This window comes from Natrix helvetica, assembly GCF_964273705.1.
Source record: "Natrix helvetica genome assembly, chromosome: W".
Taxonomy (NCBI): Eukaryota; Metazoa; Chordata; class Lepidosauria; order Squamata; family Natricidae; genus Natrix; species Natrix helvetica.
Window position 1 is genome coordinate 76,137,755 of NC_138555.1, and position 18,068 is coordinate 76,155,822.

Consider the following 18,068-nt stretch of genomic DNA (forward strand, 5'->3'; position numbering starts at 1 on the left):
ATCCTAAAAAGAACATAACTACAGGCCTGACACCAGCGTTTCTTAACTGTGACCCTTTTTTAAGGTGGGTGAATTTCAAATCCCAGAATTCCCCCAGCTAGCATGGCCGGCTGGGGAATTCTGGGAGCTGAAGTCCCACCCGTCTTACAGCTAGCAAGTTTGAGAAACACAGTTCTAATCCATCTTTCGTTGTTGTTGTTGTTGTTGTTGTTTTGCATCCCAGGGATCTGTGCCGGCAGGATCCCACCTGCGACTATTACTTCAGCCTCGATGCTGACGTGGTGGTGACAAATCCCGAAATCCTGCAAATACTTATGCAGGAGAACAAGTAAGCAGTACTTCCACACCTACCCGAGCTCTCAGCCTAGCTGCAAGCCATATCACTTCTCCCACCTTTGCACTCCTGATTTCTCTATTCCTCCTCTGCAACCATCCAGGTATGTGATTGCTCCCATGGTGTCTCGTTACGGCAAGCTTTGGTCCAACTTTTGGGGTGCCCTGAGCCCCGATGACTATTACGCCCGCTCAGAGGACTACGTGGAATTGGTGCAAGGCAAGAGAATGTAAGTGGGAACTTGAAGCAGATGGATGGTTGTGTTGTGGGCCACCAGCGGAGCTGGCAGCAAATTCGGACAGTGAGGAGGTTGGGGAGGAACATGGGCCAGTCCTGGAGTCTGGGGAAGGCTCTGATGAGGGCTCTGTGTCGGAGGCAGAGATGGGGCCAGAGCCGTATGCCAGTGATCAGCTGCCTTCAGAGCCAGACATCAGTGGGGCAGAAGAACAGCTGGAGCCTGTCCCCAGTGTGCGCATGTGCAGAGTTGCCAGACATAGGGAACAGCTAAAGAACAAGGGTCGACTTGGGAGTAAGGCCACAGGTGGACGATGAATGCCCCCTCCCAGAGGGAATAAAAGAGGAGCGAAAGGGGAGTGGAGTTTGCAGGAGACAATTAGTTCACTTAATTAGTTTGTGACTCTCCGTGGCTCCTGGCCAGGTTTTGCAGAGATTGGCCTGGCAGCTCTCCAAGCTAGAGAAGGCCTGTGACTGTAAATCTCCCTCCAAAGACTTTGCTGGAGGTGAATGAGCAGAATTCACAGTCAATTAGTAAAAGGGGGTTTTGTCGGGACCAGGAGTTTGCTTCACGCCCTTGGGGAAGCATCGATCAGAACAGGTTGAGCAGGAAGGTGGCTTTTGCAGAGCTGAAGTCTTCTACAAGTCAACCACACATGTCAGCCTTCCCATGTAGACCAGACAAGAAATATGACCAGATGACCGAATTTTGCTTTATTGTGAGGCTAATTATTAGAATTCCGTAAGTCTGAAAGTACAACTCTTCCACGATCTCACTCTATGGTATGGCTAGTTAGCAAAATCCTACAGGTCTGAAAGTACAAATCTCCCACTGTCTCCTTTACATACCAATAAACTAGGGAGGGTCCTTTCCAAGCCTCTTGCTCTACCTGCTGTCTAGGTGAGGGCTATGCCGTCTCTTATCTGACCCATTCCTCTTTGCTCCATCTCTTCCACATATCCTTACAAGATGTTATGCTAAAGCAGATTTCTGGCGCTTGAGAAGAATAGCAACAGCACTTAGACTTATATGCCACTTCACAGGGCTTTACAGCCCTCTCTAAGCGGTTTACAGAGTCAGCATATTGTATGTAGGTAGCATGCATATACGTGTATTATGTATGTGTTTGGGTAGACATGCACTTTCTCTTGAGAGCAGGCAACAGAATTTCATTTTTAATGTGGGCCAGTAAAAAAATGACAATAAAATTATCTATTATCTATCATCTTATGATATCTCATCTCATTATCTTGTCATCTTAACTCATTCCATCAAATCTTCTCTTCTTATCATCTTATCTCATTCCATCAAATCCTCTTCTCATCTTATCTATCATCTGATCTCATTCCATCAAATCCTCTTCCCTTCTCCTCTCCTCTTCTTATCTTATCTATCATCTTATCTCATTCCATCAAATCTCTTCTGATCTCATATCTTCTCATCTGATCTCATTCCATCAAATCCTCTTCTCTTCTTATCTATCATCTTATATCATTCCATCAAATCTCTTCTCATCTGATCTACCATTTTTCATCTTATATCATTCCATCAAATCTCTTCCCTTCTCCCCTCCTCTTCTTATCTATCATCTTATTCCATCAAATCCTCTTCTCTTCTCTTCTTATCTATCATCTTATATCATTCCATCAAATCCTCTTCTCTTCTCTTCTCTTCTCTTCTCTATCATCTTATCTCATTCCATCATATCCTCTTCTCTTCTCATCTATCATCTTATCATTTTATCTCATTCTATCAAATCGTCTTCTCTTCTATCATCTTATCTTATTCCATCAAATCTCTTCTCATCTCATCTGTCATTTTTCATCTTATATCATTCCATCAAATCTCTTCCCTTCTCCCCTTCTCTTCTTATCTATCATCTTATCTCATTCCATCAAATCCTCTTCTCTCTCTTCTCTTATCTATCATCTTATCTCATTCCATCATATCCTCTTCTCTTCTCATCTATCATCTTATCATTTTATCTCATTCCATCAAATCCTCTTCTCTCTCTTCTCTTATCTATCATCTTATCTCATTCCATCAAATCCTCTTCTCTTCTCATCTATCATCTTATCATTTTATCTCATTCTATGAAATCGTCTTCTCTTCTATCATCTTATCTCATTCCATCAAATCCTCTTCTCTTCTCATCTTTACTTACTTTACTTTATTTGTGCTTATAGACCGCCCCCTCTCCCAGAAGGGACTCGGGGCGGTGTACAGTCAATACATAAAAATACATAACATGAATAATTAAATAATTAAATAGTTAAATAGTTAAATAGTTATGGAGGAGATTAAAAAGAACTGTACATCTAAGTAAAGTATCTAAAATATAGTTTTAAAAAACCCCTAAGAAATACCCCATAAGTTAAATTTAAAAACAGTTCCCCTAATCATCTTCTTAATTTTCTTGGGAGGCAACAGAAGGAGATGGCTTTCACCCATATCCCTCCCTCCGATCTTCCAAGAAGCCATGTTGCATCTGGAATTTTGGACTGAATACTCCTTGGCATAATCCAAACCAGGAAAAACGTTATTTTTTTTTCTCTTTAATTTTCCGATCTCCATACCTGCCGCCTTGTTTATGGTACTACAGATTCTCATGGTGCTTTTCCCCCCTATTGCAGTGGAGTCTGGAACGTGCCCTATATCTCTCAGGCCTATCTGTTGAAAGGGGAGATCTTAAGGCAAGAGTTGCCCCAACGCAATATTTTCACCTTGGAGGACACGGATCCGGATATGGCCTTTTGTAAAAGTGTGCGGGAGAAGGTGAGAGTTGTTGCTTTCTTACAACCTGCTCAGTCAAAAGAACAAAGTTCTTAAAAAATTGTTTATAGAATTTTATATTGATAACTAGCCAATAACCTGGCGTTGCCTGGGTATTTATTTATAGGAGGGAAATATCCAGACCAAACATAATTTCTAATGTTGGATTTTCCCCCTTACCAGAGGGAGCCCCCTTGTGGAGTACTGCGAAGCCATTACCATGGCAACTCCACTGCACTGGACAGTAGAAGCCATTTTACGGCAGTACAGTAGAAGCCATTTTAAGGCACAACAGGCTGTATCTTAACAGAACACACACACACATACACGTTTTTATAGATCGATAGATATAAGTGTATTACAGAAGTCTTAAGTTGAGAACCAATGTTTTAGCAAACATGCAAAGTTGGAAGGGCGCTAAATGCGGCAGTTCTCAACTTACAACCATTTGTTGAGTGACCGTTCGAAGTTACAACGGCAGTTCGAAAGCCTGTAAAAAATGCAAGTGGAAAAATAGGGACCACTTTTGGTGGGGAGGTAACAAGCGTTCCATGCACCTTCGGCATTTAGTCATGCCGGCCACATGACCTCGGAGACGTCTTCGGACAGCGCTGGCTCTTCGGCTTTGAAACAGAGATGAGCATCGCTCCCGGAAGGGCTAGCACATATTTCCGAGGGGATCCATGACCTTTATCTTTTTATCCTTCACAGGGCATCTTTCTCCATATTAGTAACCGGGACGATTTTGGACGCCTCCTTTCCACCACTCGATACAACATCTCCCGCCTACATCCTGAGCTCTGGCAGATTTCTGAAAATCCTTTGGTGAGTGTGCCCAGTTGCACAGGATGGGATCCTTTTCTCTCAATCTCATACATTCACTCCTGCACCTTAGATCCCGGAGTGCGCTGCCCCATTCCCTCACACACACATGCTGGCGTGGTTTATGGAGAGTTTTATTGGTATTCACCTCGCTTTGGAACTGTTCCAAATGAAGCCAACCACTAGCAAGCCCAGATTAATCCCTCGGGCAATGGCCAAGTAGTCGATAAAACAAATAGCAAACTGCTCAAACAAGTAAGTCCCATAAACGGACACAAAGCCCCCAGGCAAAAGCTGAGAGTCCGTCCACGTTAGCTCATGTGTGACAGAAGTTCAGAGTCTCAAAAGTCTCAAGCAGTAAACGTGAGCAAACCAGTAGTGGGTTCCGGATCCCATCGCAACCCGTATGCTGCGACGGGGCCGGGCTTGCTTGTCGGGCACTGTCACTGCGCAGCATGCGCACACCACCGCCCAGTGACACTCAGCTGCTCGGCGGAGGTCGGACAGGTGCCGCACATTGTGGCCCTTTCAGTCAAAAAGCGGTAAGGAATGCGGGCGGGCGGGCCCAATGAGCCACCATTCTGGCATGGTGGCCGCTGCTCCCAGCTACCACCGGTATGCCCGTACTGGGGCGTACCACCCCAAACCCACCACTGGAGCGAATGCATGGCCACGACCCACACACGTCGTTCCCAGCAATGCCTCCCTTGGCCTGCCATGTTAAATACCGTATTTTTCAGACTATAAGACGCATCGGAGTATAAGACGCACCAAAATTTTGAAGAGGTAAATTTTGAAAAAAAAAATATTTTCCCACTCTGCAGGCTTCCCAAATTCTCTGCACACCTCGTTTTTGGTGAAAAACAGGGCATGCAGAGAGTTTGAGAAGCTTGCAAAGTGCTCCTGGGGACTGAGGCGGGGGGGGGGAGCGAAAAATGAGCTGTTTTTAACAAAAACAGCCCTGGTTTTTTTGCAAAAAACAGGGCATGCATAGGCTTTAGGAGGCTTGTAGAGTGCTCCTGGGGGCTGGGGGGGGGGGACAGAAATGAGCAAAAAGCACTTCGTTTCTGCCCCCTCCAGCCCCCAGGAGCACTTTGCAGGCCTCCCAAACCTCTGCACGTCCATTTTTGTGAAGGGGGCGGGGTTTCAAGAGGCCAAAAATGCTGTATTCAGTGTACCCAGACACACCCAGATTTTCACCCTCTTTGGGGGGGGGGGGGGAAGGTGCGTCTTATACTCCGAAAAATACGGTAGCTTCCCAGTGGAGGGTTAGGGCCTTCTCCCAAGCTATCTGGCAGACCTCCGTTTCTCTGCCCTGCGTGCTCTGAGGTCTACCAGGGCAGGCAACTCCTCCCCCTCCTCTTCACTGGCCTGCAAGCTGTCCCTAGCCAAAGCCTATCATTCTCTTTCTGCTGGCCATTCAGTCAGTAACTAACTCCGTTCCTGATTTGCCAAGAATGAGCTCATTCTCCCTTGAGGAAGAGTCGGAGTTGGAGTCCAAGGGAGACATCATAGGGAGGACTTTTCTGGAGGGGTGAGAAATTTTTGTTGATGGAACTACCCTTGCAATTTCCATGGCATGTTGGGAAATCCAGATATACTCCCAGAGTAGCTATCTCTTGAGTTTCCCACAATGTCCAAACACCATCAGGGAATTCTGGGAATTGTAGTTTCAGAGTTTCAAAAAGTGTTTGAGGAAGTACCCCACTTGAGTACCCCAAGGCTCTTTTTTATGCCTTTACTCTTCAACTTCATCAATGACGTGGACGAGGGGATAGATGGGGAACTCATCAAATTTGCAGATGATACCAAGCTGGCAGGAATAGCCAACTCTCCAGAAGATAGGCTAAAGATATGGAAGGATCTTGACAGACTTGAACATTAGGCTCTATCTAACAAAATGAAATTCAACGGTGAAAAAAGTAAGGTTCTACATTTAGGCAAGAAAAACAAAATGCACAGGTACAGTATAGGTGGTACCTCGCTCAATAGTAGTAACTGTGAGAGGGATCTTGGAGTCCTAGTGGAAAACCATTTAAATAGGAGCCAGCCGTGTGCAGCAGCTGCCAAAAAAGCCAACACAGTTCTAGGCTGCATAAACAGAGGGATAGAATCAAGATCACGTGAAGTGTTAATACCACTTTATAAGGCCTTGGTAAGGCCACACTTGGAATACTGCATTCAGTTTTGGTCGCCACGATGTAGAAAAGATGTGGAGACTCTAAAAAGAGTGCAGAGAAGAGCAACAAAGATGATTAGGAGGCTGGAGGCTAAAACATATGAAGATAGTTGCAGGAACTGGGTATGTTTAGCTTAAGAGAAAGAAGGACTAGGGGAGACATGATAGCATTGTTCCAATATCTCAGAGGTTGCCACAAAGAAGAGGGAGTCAAGCTATTCTCCAAAGCCTCTGAGGGCAGGACAAGAAGCAGTGAGTGGGAACTAATCAAGGAAAGAAGCAATTTAGAACTAAGGAGAAATTTCTTGACAATTAGAACAATTAATCAGTGGAACAACTTGCCTCCAGAAGTTGTGAATGCTCCAACTCTGGAAGTTTTTAAAGAGGATGTTGGATAACCATTTGTCTGAAGTGATGTAGGGTTTCCTGCCTAAGCAGGGGGTTGGACTAGAAGACCTCCAAGGTCACTTCCAACTCTGTTCTATTCCTATTCCTATTCTATTCTATTCTTATTCCTATTCTATTCTATTGCTGTTCTGTTCTATTCCATTCCATTCTGCCCTTTCCTATTCTATTCTGTTCTATTCTATTCCTATTCTTATTCCTATTCTATTCTATTGCTGTTCTTTTTCTATTCCATTCCATTCTGCCCTTTCCTATTCTATTCTGTTCTGTTCTATTCCTATTCTTATTCCTATTCTATTCTATTCCTATTCTATTCTGTTCCTGTTTTGTTCTGTTTGTTCTATTCCATTCTATTCCATTCTGCCCTTTCCTATTCTATTCTATTCCTATTCCATTCCTATTCTATTCTATTCTATTCCATTCTTCCCTTCCCTTCCATATTCCATTCATTCCATTCTTCCCTTCCCTTCCCTTTCCTATTCCATTCCATTCCATTCTTCCCTATTCTATTCTATGGCGGAAATATGATGGCGAGTTTTAGAAATGAAACGTTTACTCCAGGACTGGATTGCCTGTCACGCATTAGATTAGGAGATGCACTTCTTAAATATTCCCGATAACTCTACATGACTCTGTTTTCTGTTTGTTCCTTTTCTTCCTGGACAGGACTGGCAGGAGAAATATATCCACGAGAACTACTCACGCGTTCTTGAGGGAGAATTTTTTGAACAGGTGACCGTCTCCCTTTTCCCTGGTCCTCTTGAGTTGTTGACTTCTTTGCTCTCTCAAACTTCCTGGGCTCACTGTTTCTTCTTCCTGTTGTCAGCCTTGCCCTGATGTTTACTGGTTTCCGGTCTTCACCGATCAGATGTGCGATGATCTGGTGGAAGAGGCGGAACACTTCGGCCGGTGGTCTGGAGGAAAACATGAAGTGAGTCCATCCTAACCTTTTTCCTCCGCCAAGATGATCGTTCAGGTTGCTTCATTTGGAAGAGGGTTGAGGCAGTGGTGAAATCAACTTACTTTCGCTACCGGTTCGCAAATGTGAACGAACCGGTAGCAAATGTGCAGAATGTCAAAAATGGGACATGATGACGTTCGACGGGTGGGTTCCTATACTGGTTAGTATTGGTTCACTTTACACTGTGTGTTTCTTGCGCATGCGCAGTTGACTGTGAATAGTTCTGTGCAGGTGCAGAAATATGCCAGCAATGGCAGAAGAGACCGGGAAACCAGTTCAGGGGCGTGGCTGGCCTGGCTCGCTACCGGTTCTGCGACCCAGGCCAAATCACCACTACCGGTTCGCCCGAACCGGGCCAAACCGGGAGCATCCCACCTCTGACGTCCAGGCATTTGGGCGGAGCCTCCCGACGCCACTGCTACCGGTTCATCCAAACCGGATAGAACTGGCTGAATAGCACCACTGGTTTGAGGAGAGTTGGGAAGAGAGTCAAAGAAGACTTGTAAACTCATGAGGGACCTTACAACAGAAACAATTGGAACTCTGAATGTTAGAAGAAGGCCTAATTGAGGAGTAGAACAGTTCACAGAAAGGTCAAAAGAAATCAAGATGGTGACTACTTTTTTATTGTGTGGTGGATGTAAAACAAGAGTTGTGCTTCATATACACACAGTCATGGCCACAGTTGTTTTTGGCCCTTTTCCTCCTATGGGCCAGGCGTATAAAATGGAGCATGCTATGAGGATGGAGGAACACTAGATGTAAGGTGCCTCCAAGCCCACCTCTTATCCACCCCCACAATATGAAGATTGGAAGAAGAATCAGCAGTGATGAAAGGACAGACTCCATAATTCATGGAATTTCTTGCTTACAAGACAGGGAGACCGTACTTAACCTGGAGGACTTTAATGAGTGAGGCACACAAATGAAAAAAAAAAGCCATCGGTCTCCCGGTTTGAAGGTGGATTATTTGTAGAAAACTGGCTTGGTCCAGTTCCTGAACAATCTTCCATTTCCTAGATGTTACATTCCTGGCAACCTTTGAGGTAGTCCAGATTAGGAAACCAAACCAAAATCACGAATACTAATATTATTGTCAATCATCTCATTGGCGCAAGCAACCAAAGAAACTGGTGGGACATTATTTTATCAAGAGAATCTTAACTGATAATTCCAAATAGGCAGAGAAGAAGTGAAGCCAGATCTGAAGTTTTCGCACGCGAAGGAGTTAAAATCCCCGTTCCCCCCATTCACTGTCTACTAATCAATTGATCGATTTTGGGGAAACGATCTTTTGACCTGGGGCATCGGGACATTGCCAGACGACAGTCAGCGCTTACATTTCACAATTCCCTCCCTTGAATTCTAAATCTACCCACCCTCCTCTCTGTTTCTGTTGTTGGCTTACGAAGGCGTATGTGTAGGAGAGTCAAGCATGACTTTTATTGTAAAATGAAAGTAAGCGAATCTTCCATGTTTGAAAGTGCTTCCTCCTCCTCTGTCTTTACGTTCCAGAGAACTAGGGAGGGTCAGCACTGAGATACTTTCTCCATGGCCATTCCTACTCTGGATTCAGATTTCCTTTGTCTCAGGGGTCCCCAATCCGTAGTACGGCACCGGCCCACAGCATGCCAGAACCTGGGCTGTACAACTAAGCGAAGCCCCATGTGCGGGATGCAGGCAGCATACAATACCATGCCTCTTCTGATCTGCTTTCCATGGAACCAGTCATGGGGTGGGTTCTGGATTCTTTTACTGCTGGTTCGCTCAGGAATACGCTTTGGGCGTGCGCTTTGGACAGAATGCGCAGAAGCAAAAAACAAGATAGAACCGGTTCGGGGGTGTGGGCGGCTGAGTTACTACCTACTCGGCCGAACCCGACCCAACCGGTAGGAACCCACCTCTGAACCAAAAGGTTGGGGGCCGCTGCCTTATCTGACCACCAACGAGGCTAGGGGTGTCAAACTCAATTTCATTGAGGGCTGCATTAGGACTGTGGTTGACCTTGGGGGAAGGGGGGCGTGGTCGACTGGATGGATGTGGCCATCTTGACACCACTCACTGGACATGGGTAACTGGGTGGATGTGACCAACTGGCTGGGCGTGGCCAGCTTGACGCCACTTCCCAAACTGCTGGCATGTTTCCTCTTCGCATTGGGTAGATCAGGCTGAAGCAATACGGGCCGGTCCCTTGCATTTTCTAGGATGGCCCCGCGGACCGGATCCGACCACTTCGCGGGCCAGACCTGGACCGCGCGCCTTGCATTTGACAGCTCTGGCCTAGGCTACGGCTCTCCCTTCTGTCTCTCAAGCTTATTTTCAGATCCTAGCACAATTCCTCAAATTCTGCACCTCCCTCCTAGGACACTCGGCTGGTTGGCGGCTACGAGAACGTCCCCACCGTTGACATTCACATGAACCAAATCGGCTTTGAGAAGGAGTGGCTGCAGTTCTTGCAGGACTACATTGCACCGGTCACAGAAAAGTTCTATCCGGGCTACCACACCAAGGTAACAGCACCATGTCTGAAGGTTACTGCGGGTCGAGTGTAGGTACAGGAAGCAGAAGATTCTACAGGATGTCTTTTGCCATTTCTACAAATTAATTGGGGCCCCAACGGTTGTTCCCCCCCCCCCACATTTGTCATGTGACTGTGTCACAATAATACTGCTTCCGGCAGTTCCAGTTGTTACCATTAAGTGAGGATAACTGGGGTGGTTGAGGATCTTATGTGACGGCCACTTTTGACTTCCTCCTGGCTTCCCCATTGACTTTGCTTAGGAGAAGCCAGCAGGAAACATCAGACATTGAAATCACAGGATGACTACAAAGCTGGAACTCCGAGAACCGGTTGTAAGTTCCTCTCATTCCAGGTTATTGCCAGCGGGGGGCTGCTGGGAGTTTTCAGGGATCCGGGAGAATCTCTGGCTAAGATTCTGTGCAGTTGGAGAACCCCAAATCCCACTCTTGGCTGACCCCGTCCACCCTACCCCACCCCACCGAGAAGTCCCCACGCGGCCTGTTTTGGATGCAGTGAAGTGCAGGGTGCGTGCGGAGGCTCGGGGAGAGCGAAAAACGGGTGTACCGGAAGTTTGGGAAGGCCGAAAATGGGCCCATTTTGGGCCTCCAGAACCTGGAGAGGCCGTTTTCGTCCTCCCGGAGGCTCGAGGAAAACCTGTGGAGCCCAGGGAGGGCAAACACGCCCCTCCCCGGTGCAGAAGGCCAACTAGGCCACGCCCACCCTGGCCACACCCACCCAGCAACAAGGCAGAGAATCCCTTGCTAAAATTTCTGAAGCCCACCACTGGTTATCCCAAGTTTGACGGATTGCTGAACAAGGCGTTGTAACCTGAAGATCACCTGTACCAACCGTCTGTAGTCAGATTCAGATCTAGCAGCTAGATTTGCGTATATAAAACTTAAGTTTGGTTTGACTTCGTTTTTATTGGGGAAGGAGGGTAGCATTGGGCAAGTACAACATTTCTGGTTTATTTATGGTTAAATGTAATGTGCAATATCCTCTCCCTCCCCTAAATGGGTTAAATCAGTGCTAGTTGTGTTATACCAGTGATGGCTGACGTTTTCCGGACCAAGTGCCCAAAATGCTCCTGCGCATGCACCCCAAACCCCCCAAAATGCAATGTGTGCACCCCCACACACATGCGCCCCACCTCCCTGCGCATGCACAGTATCCCCAGCCCCCCACATGTATGCACGATCCCCCTGCACACCCCATGCCCCCCCCACATGTGCGTGTGACTCTCCACACATGCCCCATCCCCTGCGGCAGAGACCCGTGGACTAGCTAGCCGGTGGGAGGCACGCATGCATGCGCAGCAGAGCTGAACTGGGGCGGTGGCTTGCATGCCATCAGAGAGGGCGCTGCATGCTACCTCTGGCACGCTTGCCATAGGTTCGCCATTGTGAGTCTAGACCTGTGATGGCGAACCTTTTCAATGCCGAGTGCCCAAACTGAAACATGCCCGCGAGCACCGGAGACCCGGAAGCTGGAAGACCAGCTGACTGGCACACAAGCGCACGCTGGCCCCCTGCATCTTTAGGTTTCCGGCAGGCACATGCCCGCCGGCCAGCCGGTCTTTGCACATGACACTGGTTTCCGGAGCTCCAGGACACGCAAAGATCAGGAAGAGCAGCTGGCGACATCGCACATCCCCACAAAGAAAGCTCCGCGTGATACATATGTCATACGTTCTCCATCACAGTGTTATACAAACTCATTTTATAAAGATCAGGTTTAAGATTCTTCTCCTAAAATGTTCTGTGTCCTTTTCACCGTTGGCCACATCTGTTTCCTTTGGGTATTGTTTTCATTTGCCGCACTAGATGTACTAGACATAAAACTATTCCAGGTTTTGATATCGGGGAAGGGTGTCTTAGGGGAAACTTCAGTTTTCAAGGACACACTTGGAATACAGCATCCAGTTTTGGTTGCCACGATGTAGAAAAGATGCGGAGACTCTAGAAAGAGTGCAGAGAAGAGCAACAAAGAGGATTAGGGGACTGGAGGCTAAAACATATGAAGAACGGCTGCAGGAACTGGGTATGTCTAGTTTAATGAAAAGGAGGACAAGGGGAGACATGATAGCAGTGTTCCAATATCTCAGGTGCTGCCATAAAGAAGAGGGAGTCGTGGTTGGAAAGCTGGGTCAGAACAGGGGTGTACACAATGTGCCATTCTCCGCCCTGCCTTCACCCAGAAGGCGCTAACTCCAATCTCCTGTTTTCAGGCTCGCGCAATCATGAACTTCATGGTCCGATACCGTCCGGACGAGCAGCCTTCTCTTCGCCCCCATCATGATTCTTCCACTTTCACCATCAATGTTGCTCTTAACCACAAAGGGATCGATTACAAGGTGAGTAATCAGGCATCCTCCTCTGCATGGCTTGGTCTTGGATGCTTTGGGGCTGTGAAGAGAATGAGGAAAGGGACTTAGGGTTTCACGGGTGAATTGATTTGAACTTGGCTGCGTTGCGCCAACTAAGTGTCTGTTTCGGGATCCAATCTGGGTCAATCGCGGGACAAGAGGTTTTGTCTTCTGAGCTTTTGGACTCGTGCTGGAGCCTATCTTCAGGGAACTTCTCCCTCGCAGTGTGTGTGCTTTGGGCTGTTGTGTGTGCCCAAATGGTGCCCCTCGTGTGTGGCTTTGTGGATTGGGGCGCTGATGGCTGGCGGTCAAGTTGTTGGCTGTTGTTCGCTTGCGCTGCCAAGCCCTCCCATCCTAAGTACCTGAAAAGCTGGTGGTAAATCAGCCCTCTATGTTGATTGATGAGGTTTCCCAGGCTTCAATCCCTGCTGTTTTTGTGCCTGCTCGTCCAACAATCTTAGTAGCTGCAAAAAATTGAATGTGTGTCCTTGTTCATTGTGGTGTGGATTGCAGATTGCCTCCTGCAACATTATCCTGGGACACGTATATCTGTCTACATTCATAAGTTTATATTTGCCTGATGGATGCATAATGGGCCATGTGGTCAGTGTTGATTCTTAACAACTACAGAGTTAGATCTTCTCCAGGATGGTCACTCTCCAACCTGATCTTTCAGGTCTTCCAATAGTGCGCCCAAGGCCATGGCATCCATCTAGCTTGCTGCTGGTTACCTTCTTCTCTTTCCTTCCATTTTTTCCAGGATGATAGACATCTCAAGAGGGCCTAATCTTTGCATAATGCCTATCAACCAGGGGTGTCAAACTCAAGGCCCTGGGGCCGGATCTAGCTCGCGGGGTGCTTAGACCTGGCCCACCCTGGAAACAGTGAAGAACTGCCCTGCGGTGCCTCTAAATATAAATGTATGATCATTTGGTCTCTTGTCTCTCTAAACCGGTTCTCTTTGCTCCCCCCCTAGGGAGGCGGCTGCCGATTTCTCCGCTACAATTGCAAAGTGGAATCTCCCCGCAAGGGCTGGAGCCTGATCCACCCAGGACGTCTCACCCACTATCACGAAGGTCTGCCCACCACTTGGGGCACTCGCTACATCATGGTTTCCTTTGTGGACCCCTAACGCTGGCATCTCCTGGCTCCCCCTCCCCCCGGCCCATGGTCGTTGAGGGCACCATGGCGGCCAGAGCATGAGGAGAGGTGCCGAAAAGAGGGGACTCTCTCTCTCTCTCTCCAGCTTCATTGCCACTAAGTGCCTTCAAAAGCAGAGAAAGTGACAACTGGTTTCCAAGCGCAAATGGACTCGTCTTACTGCTCCGCCCTTCCTCATTGGTCACCACTAGCATCAAGAGCCACTGTTGCCCTTCTTTCCCCTCGTCTCCCGTTGTCCCAAGATTGGAGAAACACAGAGGTTATTCCACTCTTCGGCCAGTCGTTACTTGATCCGGATCTGCTCCGAGCCCTGTCTGTGCGGTTCCGCCCCTAAAGAATTCTTACCACCCCAAAGAGGATGAGCATTGTTGGGCTAAGTCTCTCCACAGAATGTATTGGAGGTGGCTGTTTGGTTGCTACACTGCATCCGACTCTTTGCGACCTCGTGGACAATAGCATGCCACGCCCCACCCTCCTGGAGTTTGTCCAAATTCTTGTTCATTGCGTTGATGACATCATCTAACCTTTTGATGAGCCGCGGTTTAGGGACCATTCAAAGTGACTTCCTCCCAGAGGGGAGCAACAAACCATAAAGTGGGTATGTGGGGTCTCTAACAATGCTTCGAGCTCTAAGCACGTAGCTCTTATAAGCGGTATCCTGAATAACGGGAATTGGGCTTCCTATAATCTTCTCTGCTGTCCTCACCACTCTCTGTATGGACTTTCTGTCTGAGGCCCTGCTGTCACCAAACCAAACAGTGATGCAGCTGAGGACTATAAGAACCGTGGTAGTACAGTGGTTAGAATGCAGTATTGCAGGCTACTTCTACTGACTGCCGGCTGACTACAATCTGGCAGTTCGAATTTCACCAGGCTCAAGATTGGCTCAGCCTTCCATCCTTCCAAGGTGGGTAAGATGAGGACCCAACATTGTTGGGGGCAATGTGCTGACTCTGTAAACCACTTAGAGAGGGCTAGAAAGCACTGTGAAGCGGTATATAAGTCTAAGTGCTACTTCTATTTCATCCTCTGTCTTTCCCAACATCAGAGCCTTTTTAACAGAGTCTTTTCTTCTTGTTTGGCGGCCAAAGTATTTGAACTACAGAGTAACAGAGTTGGAAGGGACTATGGAGGTCTTCTAGTCCAACCCTCTGCTCAAGCAGGAAACCCTACGCCATTTCAGACAAAATGATTGTCCAATCCCTTGTTAAAAAGACAAGAGCTACAGCTTCTGGCTTTCCAACGAACAGTGAAGGTTCATCTCCTTCAGAATTTTCAGAACCGATCTCCTTGCAGTCTTCTCCAACACCACAAGATGGATAGAAGCCTGTCCAGAATTCCAGATTTTCTCTTCCGCTCCTGATTTTCTGCCAAACCCCTTCCTTGAGCTACAATCTGCCAGGTTCTCTCCGAATTTGATTTTGGAAGAGTGGGGGGACTCAAGATTTGAAACAAGAAGGGGGCTTCAGCCCAACTCCCGTGCACGAGAAGATCAGGACAGGGCCAGAAGTTGTGTCCTGGGAGGCTTCTTTCTTTGTTTACAAAAAAACCAACTCAAAGTCCAAGGAAGCAATGAAGAAAGAAGACGCCCAAGGACAAGATAGAATTGGTTTTTCTTCATTCCTGATGCTGGAGAGAGAGAATATAGGCATGCCACTTGGCTCGGTTGGGCTGGAAAGAGGGAGGGAGGAGGACATGGGAGGCCAACTCCAGCCCCACCCACCCCAAAAAAGCTCTCGATGCATTTTCAAATTCCCAGGAATGTTAAGCACTGTAATGGGAGCAGAGACATCATTCACATCTTATTTTTCTAATGACGGGCACAATCCCACGGCTAAAAAGTCTTGCGGTCGTCATGCTGACTTCTATGTATTTGATAGCTAAGAGATCCTCATCTTGGCTTCTTCCCATTCCTCGTGGCTCTCGGTGGGAGCTCGCCGCCTTGCGTAGCCTCTCCCGACACTGTACACCGTGGGCTATGCGGTCTGGGCGGATGGGGAGGGGCAGCAGGGTGCTAGCCATGTCCAGTACGAAGCGTGCTTTAAATTATTTCCTGTCGGACGGCGTACTAAATAAAGCTCCGTTTTAAAAGAGGCAAGCGCGCTCGGCTTCACTCGAAAAAGAAGGGAGAAACGGAAGTTTCGCAACCCGTGTCCTTTGGCCGAAGAACTTTGGGTTAGTCAGGTTCATTGGAAGAAACTTTAGAGGTTAGCAGCTCAAGGAAGAATGCCCTGGAACACGTCTAGCAGGAGACGCTCTATTCTTTGAAGATCTTTAATGAAGACTACCCTATTTTTCGGCGTATAAGACGCACCGGAGTATAAGACGCACCATGGTTTTAAAGAGGAATATTTTTTTAAAAAAGTTTTTGTGCTGTGCAAACCTCCTCAAAATACCCTGATTTTGGAGAAAATGGGCCCATTTTTGTTTTTCTTTCCAAAAAAGGGCATGAATAGCCTTTAGGAGGCTTGTAGAGTGCTCCTGGAGGGGGGGGGAAGCAAAAAAAAAACCGGCCCGTTTTTTGTCAAAAAAAGGGCATGGATAGCCTTTAGGAAGCTTATAGAGTGCTGCTGGGGGCCGGGGGGGAGGGAATGGATCATTTTTCACTCATTTCTGCCCTTCCCACCCCCAGGAGCTCTCTGAAAGCCTTCTAAAAGCTACGCACGGCCATTTTGGGGAAGGGGGCGGGGTTTCAGGAGGCAAAAAATGCTGTATTCAGTGTAGAAGACGTACCCAGATTGGTGCGTCTTATACTCCAAAAAATACGGTAGCTACCGTGTTTTCCCGAAAATAAGACAGGGTTTTATTTTCTTTTACCCCCCCCCCAAATAAGTGCTTGGCCTTATTTTGGGGGAGGTCTTATTATTTTTGAGCTGCAGGACGCCACATAACCTTCGCCCGTGGCCTGCAGATCAGCTGATCCAGAGAGGGGCGGAAGTTCGGTCTCTGTTTTTGGTACATTCTTGCCAGCACTAGCCTGCCGCTCTTTTTTGCAGCCGCCACTAAGAGAAGTAGCTAGAGTGTGCAGTAGCAGCCTCTGTGAGGCCGTTTCACATGGATGGCAGGTGCATATGAGGTGCTTGGAGTATGTTTCCTCTCCCTTTTCCCCCAGGAAATAGCGGGGACTGGTTGCGCCTGCATTTAAATATTTTAAGTGAGGGTTTATTTGGGGGGGGGGAGGGCTTATGTTAGCGCATGCGCTCAACAGCCCGATTGGGCTTATTATCCGGGGAAGGCTTATTTTCGGGGAAACAGGGTATTTCATGTGGCTGTCTGTTCCACTGGCTAACATTTCAAGGTCTATAGCAGTGATGGCGAACCTTTTTCGGCTCGCAGGCCAAAAGCGCGGTGGGGGGGAACGCAGGGGGGTGGTGCGTGGGTGTGCCACACCCGTAATACTTTCCGCACGACCCGTGCGCATGTGCGCATGACCAACGCTCCCCCACCTCATTTTTGGCCTGCTTTTTCCGCCCTCCCGAGCTCCAGAAGCTTTATAGGAGCTTGGGGAGGGCGAAAACAGCCTCCCCCGCCCCCTGGAGGCTCTCTGGAGGCTGCAGGAGCTTCCCTGAAGCCTCCGGAGTGCGAAAAGCCAGCCCTATGGGCAAACCGGAAGTTCAGGAATGGACTTCTGGTTTGCTCATAGGACCGGTTTTAGCCCTCCAGGAAGCTTCCCTGAAGGATCCGGAGGGCAAAAAACGACCCTACGAGCAAACCGGAAGTGACTTCCTGTTTGCTCTTAGGGCCAGTTTTAGCCCTCAGGAGGCTTCCCTGAAGGCTCTGGAGGGCTAAAACCGGCCCTACGAGCAACCCGGAAGTCACTGGCCAGCTTACAGGGCAAGCCTTGCGTGCCCTGACAAATAGTTCTGTGTGCCATATATTTGCCATCACGGGTCTATAGTTTATCCTTCTTGACATCCAGCTTGCATCTACCGTGTTTCCCCCGAAAATGCGACCTCCTCAGAAAGTAAGTCCGAACTTCGTTTTTACACATGCACCCAAGGGTTAAGACCCCCAGAATAAGCCCTAATTAAGACCCTGCCCACTCCAGGGTGCATGGGTAAAAATAAAGCTAGGGTGGGAATGGGGTGATGGTGGAGCTGCCCTACTAGTGACCTTCGGATAGTCGTCGCCAGGCTTTTCACACCTCAGCCCATTTCTTCTACAGAGCTCCGGATCGATCCAGAGCTTTGTTCTCGGCTACAGAGTCCTTCAGGAAAGCCTTGCCGGCTGCAGAAGTTCCTGAAGGCCTCTGACAGCGAAAAGGAGGCCGGGGACAACGCACACAAGTGAGGTGAGTCAGTGGACAACATCCA

At 48.0% G+C, this 18,068-nt stretch overlaps 1 protein-coding gene across 1 annotated transcript in view; it reads left to right on the plus strand.

The window, feature by feature from the left end:
- LOC309400710 (multifunctional procollagen lysine hydroxylase and glycosyltransferase LH3-like) overlaps positions 1-15,849 on the plus strand; it is a 62,747-nt gene extending 46,898 nt beyond the window's left edge. The window contains exons 11-19 of the mRNA XM_081969344.1: positions 224-328; positions 438-563; positions 3,203-3,344; positions 4,053-4,166; positions 7,414-7,479; positions 7,574-7,678; positions 10,072-10,218; positions 12,457-12,582; positions 13,571-15,849. Of these exons, the coding sequence (XP_081825470.1) occupies positions 224-328; positions 438-563; positions 3,203-3,344; positions 4,053-4,166; positions 7,414-7,479; positions 7,574-7,678; positions 10,072-10,218; positions 12,457-12,582; positions 13,571-13,726 (1,087 nt within the window). The 3' untranslated portion in view covers positions 13,727-15,849. The remainder of the gene's footprint in view (positions 1-223; positions 329-437; positions 564-3,202; positions 3,345-4,052; positions 4,167-7,413; positions 7,480-7,573; positions 7,679-10,071; positions 10,219-12,456; positions 12,583-13,570) is intronic.
- Positions 15,850-18,068: the final 2,219 nt, after the last annotated feature.